Below are 12147 nucleotides of genomic sequence, written 5' to 3'. Positions count from 1 at the left end.
ACAGAGAAGGCACAGTGTCTAGACAACTCCAGTACACTGGGGACAGTCAGTCCGTGATAGAGCCTGAACACAGGGAGTGGACACCTTTTGGATGTCTGCTCAGCTCACAATAATGTCCAGTATCGCCCTTTCCCCATTCCCAGGGCTTGGCCTCCACAGTCATCTCTGTAAAACAAGACCCTGCTGCCCTGGGCATGTGTAATTCGACCAGGTCAAGACCCAGACCAAGTTACTGCGATATTCCCTCAAGGTGGTGAGAAATGGGGCAGGAGCTATAGGCAGCCACCTTGGACCTACCTTAGGAAACCACTTTAATAAGAGAAAAGCGAAGCAAATATTCTGAGAAAAGCTTCAATACGGGAGAGTCCTCACTTCATTGGCAGGTCTCAGTTGCCTGCAGGGGCTCAGATTCAGGTTTTCTCAGACATTGCTGCCAACATTCCAATCCAAATCCTCATCAGAAAAGAATATTTTAAACAACCAAGTCTGGTTCCCACAGATTTCTATCATCAAGAGACTGTGTTGGAAAAAATATATGAATGACAATGCATATTTCATCTCAATATTGAATATTGATAAAATAACTAATTTTAACATGGGTTTACAACACGTCAAAAATCAGTGACGCTTAATTCACTAACCTCTTAAGCTCAAGGAAATAGTTATATGACTTACAAGATGGCTGTAAGGCATGTGATTAATTTAAACTTGCATTATTAGATTTTGTTTCCCCATAAACAGGTGAAATGCATATTTAAGCTTGATTCTGATGCCTGGTGTAATACCTCTTGATGAAATCCTAAGTTGATCTGTAGTTAATCCATCTTTAAAGAGAACGTATGCATAAGGACATTTGAAATCCAATATAATAACATCAAAATCTTAAATTTGGGGGAGTTCCTGCTGTGGTGCAGTGGGTTAAGGATCTGGTGTTATCTCGGCAGTGGATTGGGTCACTCCTGAGGTGTGGGTTCGATCCCACTCTGGTGCAGTGGGTTAAGGATCAGGCATTCCCACAGCTGTGGCTTGGATTCAATCCCTGGAGGGTATGGCCAAAAAAAAAAAAAAAAAAAAAAAAAATCTTAAATTTTTGTTCTATAAAAGTTTTTAAAAATTATTTTGGGGCGTTCCCATTGTGGCTCAGTGGAAACAGATCTGACTAGCATCCATGAGGACGCAGGTTCGATCCCTGACATCGCTCAGTGAGTTAAGGATCTGTCATCGCCATGAGCTATGGTATAGGTTGCAGATGCGGCTTGGATCCCACATTGCTGTGGCTGTGGCTAGAGCTCCAGTTCAAGGCCTAGCCTGGGAATCTCCATATGCCACGGATGCGGCCCTAAAAAGACAAAAATAAATACATACATACATGCATACATACATAAATGTTTTGGTAAAATTTACACAATGTAAAATATACCATTGTAGCATTTTTAAGTGTATAGTTTGGTGCATTAAGTACATTCACATTATTCTGCTAAAACACCTACACATGCCATGCGTACACAGACTAGGTCATGATTACTGTTTCATTGAATGTTTGAAAACGTCAAACTGTAAATAACAGTGTTACTAATCTGCAGGAGACAAGCAACATTTTTATTAATTCATTCATCAAACATTTGCTTATTTTGTATCTGTCCCTGTGCTAGAAGCTAGAGATTTTAAACATGAATAACAGCATCTCGGCCTCCAAAGAGTTTGCAATCAGTTGGGGAGTTTGTATTTGCACACATGCTTGCAGTACAGTTTAGTGTGATGGTTTATCAAGAGTAAACAGGAGAAGATAAGCAAAGAGTTCACATTGGAGGAGATGCAGAAAGTAAGTCAAAAAAGCCGGGGGGACATCCAGGCTAAGCAAAAGCACAAAAGCCTGAAAGAGGAAAGTGTATTTGCAGAAAGCCAAGTAGTTTGGCTTGGGGCGGGGGGGGGGGGGGGGATCATAGCTATGTCCCCCAAACTTAGTGAGCTGCATCTTGGATTTCTGATTTGTGCCATACCTATTATACAAGTATAATACTTTTGTTAAGTTTTTTTTTCCCGTATTTGCACACCATCTATATTAATTCCTTAATATTGTTACTAAATTCACTTAAGTGAAATAAATCTATTTAAAAGAAAGTGCTATTTCACTGCCCCAAATATTTTTTTTAAAGCATACAACACTATCTATCCCTTTTGAAGATAGAAGGTAATACAAAAAATTATCTAATTGTTACATAATACTATTAAAAGGCTCTAATGGAAATCTACTAGATTTTAGTTTAAAAGAGATTAATGCTAGAAGTTCCTATTGTGGCTCAGCCGGCTAAGACCAACTAGTACCCATGAGGCTGAGGACTGGATACCTGCCTCACTCGGTGGGATCCTGCGTTGCTGTGGCTGTGGTGTAGGCTGGCAGCTTCAGCTCCGATTTAACCCTAGCCTGGGAACTTCTATATGCCCCAGGGGTGGCCCTAAAAAGAAAAAAGAGATAGAGAGAAGAGATTAATGTTAAAAACATTCAAAACTGAACCTTCCTTCTTGAATTAATCTGAATATATGAAGGGAGTGTTTTCTTACCACGTGATCCTGTCTTATTTAAGATCATGGTAGTGTGTCTTCCAAAATCATATCAAGTACTGCCATTGGGATGTAGCTCACACTTTAGAAAAGCTTATCCACAGAATTTTGGTGGTAGAGAGAGCGAATGGAAAGAAAAGAAGATTCCAGATATTTAAGACCTACAGGGCCCAGCCCACAAAATTGTTACAATGTAGTATAGATTACTTACACTATTTAAGAGTTAGAAAATGAGTCAGGCCTTAAAGGAGATGTGGGGTTGTTGAGACAGAGAAGAAAGCAGTTTATGCAAAGGAAACTGCTTTGGCAAAAATACATCGCAGATGCTGCCAAAAAGTTTGCTTTCTGGACCACTGGAACAGTAGTCAAGAAGACCACAAGTTTTGGGCAGTAAGGAGAGTATTTGGAAGAAGCAAAAACTCATTTCATTAGAGAAGGTGTAGCTTAGCACTGATTCAGCTGCATTCAGCATTATTTCCCTCTAAAATCTGTTCCCCCTCTCCTTCTTCTTTCAAGGAATGGCGCTACTTCCTAGATGTGAATTTCTCTGATTGCAGAAATGGTTCTGAGTTTCTGCTGCAGTCAGTTTGTTGCTACTTTCCAGGCGGCAGCGTGGATCTTGTAACTGATCAGGTTCCTCTTACTGAGTAACCTACTAAACAGATCTGTGCTAAATTGATTTGTGATCCATCTCTAACAAGTTTACAGGCCTTCATCAAATCCTTTCCTGTACTCATACCACTTCTGGTTTTATCTTATTTTGTTATAATACCACACTTTTCTATTTGCCTCTTTTTCTTTCAATCTTTTAAAAAAAATTTGATATTGCTGCTTAATCTTCTTAGGTATAATTCTTTGTAAGCTACCGTAAACATTTCTGAAAAATTGTGTGTTGGTATATAAGATAAAGAAAGAAACAGATTGTAAATTCTATTCAATTCCCCAAATCTATCTGTATTCACTTTTTTTTTTTTTTTTTTTTTTTTTGTCTTTTTGCCATTTCTTGGGCCACTCCCGAAGCACATGGAGGTTCCCAGGCTAGGGGTCCATTCGGAGCTGTAGCCACCAGCCTATGCCAGAGCCACAGCAACAAGGGATCCGAGCTGTATCTGCAACCTACACCACAGCTCATGGCAACGCCAGATCCTTAACCCACTGAGCAAGGCCAGGGATCGAACCAGCAACCTCATGGTTCCTAGTCAGATTCGTTAACCACTACGCCACGATGGGAACTCTTGTAGTCACTTTTGATATCAGCTTTTTTGTATATCCTCATATCCAATTAAACTATAAATGTCACCTATTTTATTCTACCATATTTCCAATTTGTCTTTTCACAACAATCCATAGTTCTTGCTCTTATGCATTAAATTTCTTTCTTCTGCTTTTTTTTTTTTTTTTCCTAGCCACACCCATGGCATATGGAAGATCCCAGGTTAGGGACTGAATCTGAGCAGCAGCTGCAACCTATGCCACAGTGGCTGCAATGTTGGATCCTAAACTCACTGTGCAAGGCCAGGGATTGAACTCTCACTGCAGCAGAAATGACACCATATATTTAACCTGCTGTGCCACAGTTGGAGTTTCACATTTAGATTTCTTTAATAAGTTAATAAAGAGCCTGCAGCTCCTCCTGCTCCAAGATTTTCTTCGAAGAGCTTCCAGAGTGAACATTCACAAAACAGCAAGACAAAGAAAAACAATTATTCATTAATATGTTACTGTCCTGCTCAGTGTCATTCAATGGCTTTCCTGCTTTCATAATCAAGTACAAACTATACCACAGCATATAAGGCGCCTAACAATTTACCGTACTCCTCCTTCAAACTTCTCAGCCTCACCTCTCATAATGAGCCTCTTGAATGCCACATTTTAGACCCACCGAACTTTTTGTGATTTTCCGTTATACCACGCACTCTCAACTTCCTCTGGTTGGACTATCTTCCTAAACTGCGCAAAGTCAGAGCAAAGCGTTCTTGAACTAATAGTGTCAGATAGCTTTTGTTTAATTAATGAATATTGGCTAGTAGCGCAGGTCTATGAGCAAGGCCTTCTTAAGAAGTTGGTATCACAATGGATGAATGAGCTACACCTTGTGTGGAGAGCTAGAAAGAAGTGAAAGAAAACAGACGAGCCTCAACTCCACCTTGCCTAAGTCAAGAGAGTTATTGCAAATCCATAAAAGAATGTTTTCCTTATCACCATCTACCCTCGTAAATCTTAGGTATCGGCAGATGGCCTCGTGGTTATATGATCACAATGTAAGTGATTGGAACTTCTGGTCAAATGGATACTCTGGCTTATTATCAGGCTGCTTTTCATCTTTTGTATGAAGGTAGAATGAAAAATCTTAATGTCTGGCACATTGCAATCCCTAACTTCTTCAGACAATCTGTACAAAGTGAAAAAAAAAAATAGTGGACCATCCACCTTAGTCTGGGAAGATATACCCAACCGCTCTCAAAATATATAAAGGATGTGTACTATGTGGAATAATGCTCAAGATTCCATGTTTTAAAATTCTCTATTTTAAAATTCTGTGACATAATTTTTATAACAACTTATCAATTATTAACATTCAATTTCCTCTCTGTTTTCTGGCATGGAAGGCCAACTTTAAATTTCCTTGAGAGACTATATAGATTCTTAAACACAGCATTATCAGGAGCAAAAAAGGAGAACAGTAATTACTTGGAAACAAGAAACTGCTCCTTCAACAAAGGAACGGATGTTGGATTTAAGCGATGGACTCCATTTGAGAAAAGTGTACCCATTAAAAAATCAATACTTCCAGCTCTAGGGGGTCACAGCAAATGTTTTTAGATCCTGCCAAAAAAAAAAAAAAAGAAAAAGGACTTGGGAGTATTGTACCTGGCAAACATTTTAGGCTGAAGATTTGTCAGACTTTCAAAACTTAAGAAGATGCAAAAAACTGTCTAAGTATTGATTGAAAAAAGATTTACAGAATCAAAAATGTTGTAAAAACGGTACTATAGAAACAAGCTGCACAATCATATCTATGGTAGAATTACCTAAATCAAAAAGGAGGATACATATTGTTTACTAAAGTATTTTTTCTTTTATACTAAAAACTAAGTAAGAAAAAAATGAACTTAGTTTCCCTAATAAAAGTTGAATGAGCTCTTAACACTGATGGGCACTGATTTTATGTTTTTGAGTTTTCTTGAGGGGGTTTGGAGAAATTTTAAAGTCTTGCCATCCTTTTCTTTTCTTTTTCTTTTTTTTTTTTTTTTTTTTTTTTTTTGCGGCACCTGCAGCATTAAAGTCTTGTTGCTATTTCTGAGAGGATTATAAATTGCAATAGGTTTATCTATCATCCCAGTGGCATATTTGATAATTCAGTTCAAAATCAATGACAGTTCACCATTCCCCACAGGGCTTCAATGTTTCTATTTGAAATCTACAGAAGGCTGAGCCAGGTACAAACAGTAAATTTTATTCTGGACCCCCAGCTGGGATAATTCTGCAGTAAACTAAAGAATGAAAAGTCCAATTCTTCTAAGGCTCAATCACAATATCCTGGCTTTAGAACCAGAGAATCATCAATGAAAATAACATATCTGGAATCAGTTCAATGTGTTCATTTTTTTCCCCTCGGTTCACTATATACCAACAGATCTATCCCTCACAATAAAATAGAGGGGAACCTTCTAAATTCTCCCACCACACTGTTTTTTGAGTTATAGGAATGAAAACCAAACAGAACACAAATGTGAACTCGGCTTAGAAAGTTGATCAACACAGGCAAGGTTGGGTGAAGGAATTATAGGAGCTTTCCTCTAGACTGAGAGATTATTTTATTCTGATTGGCCACCTGCATGATTTATTTGTTTGTGAAATATGAAAGGGATTATTAGCAACACTGATGCCATCTTTGGCTTGTTATGTTAAAAAAAAAAAAAGCTGAAAGGAACTCTGATGTTTGTATTATATGCAACAATTAGGCTTATAAAGAGGAACAAAGGGACGTGCTGGGTAGACGTGGCTGTTTCAGTTATGGCAGAAAAGCCACCTTCAATCTGTGCATTTAATTTCCATTCTCAAACAACCTAAAAGATTCAGGGCTTTCAATTCTTTTTTTTTTTTCCTTTTTCCATATCCCTTTCTAAATGCTTATAAACATCTCACAAATTTACATCCTTTCAAACTTTTTTTTTTTTTTTGTTGTTGTCTTGCAGGGGACTTTTTTTCTAAGCCGTTAGTAAATATGAGTTTGAATCCTAACATCAATTTGATTCTTGATGTGGGTCAATTTTATAAGTCACCTTTGTATGTCTCCTTGACTTTGCTTATCTTTCCTTGAGCTTTTCTCTCTAAATCACTCTTTCTTGGATTGCTTTCCAATAAACAGAGCTGTGTATCATTTGCTTGATATAAAGGGCTGCATTGTGAAGACAGCAACATGGCAGTTAGGTATTGATTTGTTGTTACACTGGAACTTTACTACCACATATTCCACTAATCCCAGACTTCTGGGCCATGATGTATTTCAGATTCGTAGATGCGGTTGTTTTGGTCTATCCCAAAAGTTGTACCACCACGAGCCAGAGAGTCATATGAGGTAAATGCACCGTGGGACCTCAGACATCATGCCCTTCAGTCCTTTAGTTCAGCAAATGAAGAAATGCACCAAGAGACAGTAAGTCATGTACCTACGGATGCACATTTACTAAGTAGCAATGACATCATTGAAATTGGGTTTCATGACTTCCTCGGCAGAGAGGAGTGCCACAGATGGCTTTCCCTATGCTAAATATGGGCATGTGTTAGGAATTTTTATGCTTTCTTTACAGGGAGCTATATCTAGTCACTTGTGATGGAACATGTTGGAGGATAATGTGAGAAAAAATATATATACATATATATGTATGACTGGGTCACTTTGCTGTACAGTAGAAATTGACAAAACACTCTCAATCGACTATAATGGAAAAAATAAAAATCATAGAAGAGAAACAAGAGTTAATAACTAATTTGCTTTTAATAGTTTGTCCTTTATTAAAAGTAAAATCAGTATAAGAGAATATATAGAAAATTAGGGAATTCTCATTGTGTCACAGCGGAAACGAATCCAACTAGGAACCATGAGGTTTCGAGTTTGATCCCTGGCCTTGCTCAGTGGGTTAAGGGTCTGGCATTGCCATGAGCTGTGGTGTAGGTCACAGACGTGGTCGGATCTGGCATGGCTGTGGCTGTGGAGTAGGCCTACAGCTGTAGCTCTGATTAGACGCACAGCCTGGGAACCTTCACATGCCATGGGTGTGGCCCTAAAAAGACAAAAAAGAAAGAAAATTAAATATATGCATTCCCTTTATGTTATGGAAACTCTGTTGTATTTAAGTCTAAGAACATTCTCAATTCAATTTAAAAATAATAATAGCTTTGTGGTTCCCTTGTGGTACCAGGGGTTAAAGATCTGACGTTTCACCGCTGTGGAGAGGGCTTGATCCCTGGCCTGGAAACTTCTACATGCTGTGGGTGTGGCCAAAAAAATAATAATTTTGTATCTTACTCAGTGTTTTATATGGATGTTATCACTTAGATCTTATAACTACCCTATGAAGCAGGTACAAATATTATCCTTATATTATCTACGAGCAAACTAGAGCTTAGAGAGGTTAACTAACTTACCCAAGACCATACAGCTATTAAAATTGTGGATCCACTTAGAAGAAGCAGATATTAGGTTGTTATGAATAATAGTCGTAGCCCTTAGTTTGGGGACTATTGCTCAGGGAGAAATTATTCCAGGAATTAGAGTAAATTTATCTCTTGGAGAATGCTTTTCACTAAGCTGCATTCAGTACTATGGCCTAGGTTTACATATTGCAGAAACATTGCTAGTGGCAGGGCAGTGTAAATCCAGAGTAATGTCAGTGAGAGCCACTGGCACAGAAGACACTGCAAATGACGCGTCCTAGAGTCCATGAACTACACGGAGGCGTGGACATAGACGCTGCTGTGTGACACCATTACTGCATTTACTATTGAGAGGTTGTTGAGTAGCTTATACACTGAAGTATCCGTTTTATGAAAAAGATTTTTTTGAGACAAATGTTTCCTGAACACTAGGGAAAACTCTTTTTCTAAAGAATAACTTCACTTCTGTTTTACGGAAAATTTAGTTTAGTGTTCACTATTTGTGTTTTGACTGCTGTGTAGTTCAACCTCAGGACCACAGCTAGAACAACAACAGATCAAATTTTTTCTTTCTTTTTTTTTTTTTTTTTACTTTTTTTTATTGTTATTTCCCCAACACAATTTTTTTTTCTACTGTACAGCATGGTGACCCAGTTATGCATACATGTATACATTCTTTTTTCTCCAGTTATCATGCTCTGTCATAAGTGACTAGACATAGTTCCCAGGGCTACACAGCAGGATCTCATGATAATTCATTCCAAAAGCAATTAGTTTGCATCTATTAACCCCAAGCTCCCAATCCACCCTACTCCCTCCCTCTGCCCAGGCAAGCACAAGTCTGTTCTCCAAGTCCATGATTTTCTTTTCTGTGGAAAGGTTCATTTGTGCTGTATATTAGATACCAGATATAAGTGATACCGTATTTGTCTTTCTCTTTCTGACTTACTTCACTCAGTAGGAGAGTCTCTAGTTCCTTCCGTGTTCCTGCAAATGGCATTATTTCATTCTTTTTTATGGCTGAGTAGTATCCCATTGTGTATATATACCACATCTTCCTAGTCCAGTCATCTGTTAATGGACATTTGGGTTGTTTCCATCTCTTGGCTCTTGTGAATAGAGCTGCAATGAACATGTGTCTTTTTTAAGGAAAGTTTTGTCTGGATATATGCCCAAGAGTGGGCTTACTGGGTCATATGGTAGTTCTATGTATGGATTTCTAAGGTACCTCCATACTGTTCTCCATAGTGGTTGTACCAGCTTACATTCCCACCACCAGTGCAGGATGCCGGAGTCCAGCTCCAGCAGCCAGCAAGTGCACACCCTGTCAGGGACGGATGGTGTCGGCGGATGCACACTGATACAGCCTCTTTGTCCCTTCTTTCAGGGTGCTGAACTGCTCAAATTTTATTGGCATAGGTGATTATTTATACAGTTTAGTTGTAGATTACATCATAGGTTCCAGATTTTATGGTTCAATAGATATACATTATTATAAAAATTTTTTAACAAACCAAAATTAATGGGCACAAAACATCATGTGTAAATGGATACAAAACATTATGTGGAAAAAACATCATGTGAAAATAAGGAGATTCAGTACAAAGCGTCTTGTGGTTACTACCTATTATTATGTTAAGTTAATCATTAACAGCCAGAAGGTCACAGACATAAGAATCTGACATTAACAAAGTTCATTTTTAGATTAAAACCTAGGGTAAAAACTTCAAAGTATTATGGCAAGGGGACAGAATAAGAAATTATTTTTCTTTCTAAATCAACCAATTTATTAAAACTTAAAAGCTTCCCAGGAAATTAAAAACAAGATTTATTATTATTATGTTTTTTACCGTGAATAATGCATACCTAACCTATTTTTGACCTATTGTGTACTCCAAAATACCTAACTCTAAGATCTATTGTTACTTGTAACAAACTAATGAATATAATTTTTTATTTTAACTAAATTAGATTTGAATGGGGGGAATTTCTACCAGGGTGAAACTCTTATTGTTCTATTATTGTTCCAATTTATTGAGTCACAAATCAATATAGGAAATTAAAAATAACAAACAAGTAACAGGAGAGACTGAATTATCCAAGAAATACTTTCCATTCTTATGCTGCTAAGCAGCCCCTTCGTTTTGTTGTTGTTAGGTCAGCAGGTGAGCCTTATTGTCTTCTAGGGCCTGTTCTCGGAATTGCGCCATACAGGCAGGCATTTCCTTGTTCAGGAACCTGCCCTCAGAACTGCACCACTCAGACAGGCCTTGATCAGGAGCTAGCCCTCGGAATGGTACCGTTCAGGCAAGCTCCCTTGCTCGACTCCTTGTATCTTCTTGGCTCCTTGCAGCAGGAGGGTTCCTTTTTCTCCACATCCCGTCCGGTATTTGTTATTTGTGGATTTATCAGTGATGGCCATTCTGACTCGTATGAGGTGGTATCTCATGGTATTTTTGATTTGCATTTCTCTAATAATCAGGGATGTTGAGCATTTTTTCACGTGCTTGTTGGCCATCTGTACATCTTTCTTGGAGAAATGTCTGTTCAGGTCTTTTGCCCACTTGTCCATTGGGTTGTTGGTTTTTTTGATGTTGAGTTGTATAAGTTGCGTGTATATTTTAGAGATTAAGCCCTTGTCATTTGCATCATTTGAACTATTTTCTCCCATTCTGTAAGTTGTCTTTTTTTTTTTTTTCCTTTGCTTTGCAAAAGCTTGTCAGTTTGATTAGGTCCCATTGGTTTATTTTTGCTTTTATTTCTGTTGCTTTGGGAGACTGGCCTGAGAAAATATTTGTAAGGTTGATGTCAGAGAATGTTTTGCCTATGTTGTCTTCCAAGAGTTTGATGGTGTCTTGTCTTCTATTTGGGCATTTCAGCCATTTTGAGTATATTTTGGTGCATGGTGTGAGGGTGTGTTCTAGTTTCATTGATTTGCATGCAGCTGTCCAGGTTTCCCAGCAACAATTGCTGAATAGACCGTCTTTTTCCCATTTTATGTTCTTGCCTCCTTTGTGAAAGATTAATTGGCCATAGGTGTCTGGGTTTATTTCTGGATCCTCTATTCTGTTCTACCAGTACCACACTGTGTTAATGATATTGGTAATATTGGTAGTATTGCCTGCAGTCTGGGAGAGTTATGCCTCCTGCTTGACTTTTGTTCCTCAGGATTGCTTTGGCAATTCAGGGTCTTTTGTGGTTCCATATAAATGTTTGGATTGTTTGTTCTAGTTCTGTGAAAAATGTCATAGGTAATTTGATAGGGATTGCATTGAATCTGTAGATTGCTTTGGGTAGGATGGCCATTTTTACAATATTAATTTTTCCAACCCAGGAGCATGGAATGTCTTTCCATTTCTTGACATCTTCTTTAATTTCCTTGATTAACATTTTATAGTTCTTGGTATGTAGGTCCTTTGCCTCCTTGGTCAGGTGTATTCCCAGGTATTTGATTTTTGGGAGGTGCAATTTTACAAGGTATTGTATTTTTGTATTCCTTTTCTAATATTTCATTGTTAGTATACAGAAATGCGACTGATTTCTTAATGTTAATCTTATATCCTGCTACTTTGCTGAATTTGTTGATGAGTTCAAGTAGTTTTGGGGTTGAGTCCTTAGGGTTTTATATATATAGTATCATGTCATCTGCATACAGTGACAATTTTATCTCTTCTCTTCCTATTTAGATGCCTTTTATTTCTTTTGTTTGTCTGATTGCTCTGGCTAGGATTTCCAGTAGTATATTGAATAACAGTGGTGAGAGTGGGCATCCTTGTCTTGTTCCAGATTTTAGTGGGAAGGCTTTCAGCTTTTCTCCATTGAGTATTATATTTGCTGTGGGTTTGTCATAAATGGCTTTGATTATGTTAAGCAATGTTCCCTCTGTACCCACTTTGGTGAGAGTTTTTATCATGAATGGATGTT

The 12147-nt window shown here is 38.0% G+C and overlaps 1 protein-coding gene across 1 annotated transcript in view; it reads left to right on the top strand.

Annotated features, from left to right (window-relative positions):
* The window catches only part of LOC102158069 (uncharacterized), a 532572-nt gene that overhangs the window by 453448 nt on the left and 66977 nt on the right, over nucleotides 1-12147 (top strand). Inside the window, exon 5 of the mRNA XM_085023887.1 lies at nucleotides 7077-7222. Within this exon, the coding sequence (XP_084880013.1) occupies nucleotides 7085-7222 (138 nt within the window). The 5' untranslated portion in view covers nucleotides 7077-7084. The remainder of the gene's footprint in view (nucleotides 1-7076; nucleotides 7223-12147) is intronic.

This window comes from Sus scrofa, chromosome 4, assembly GCF_054392235.1.
Source record: "Sus scrofa isolate SSC_HxYL_T2T_F1_AM1 chromosome 4, Sscrofa_HxYL_maternal_Yorkshire_Landrace_v2.0, whole genome shotgun sequence".
NCBI lineage: Eukaryota > Metazoa > Chordata > Mammalia > Artiodactyla > Suidae > Sus > Sus scrofa.
This window is presented reverse-complemented; position numbering and strand designations above follow the sequence as displayed.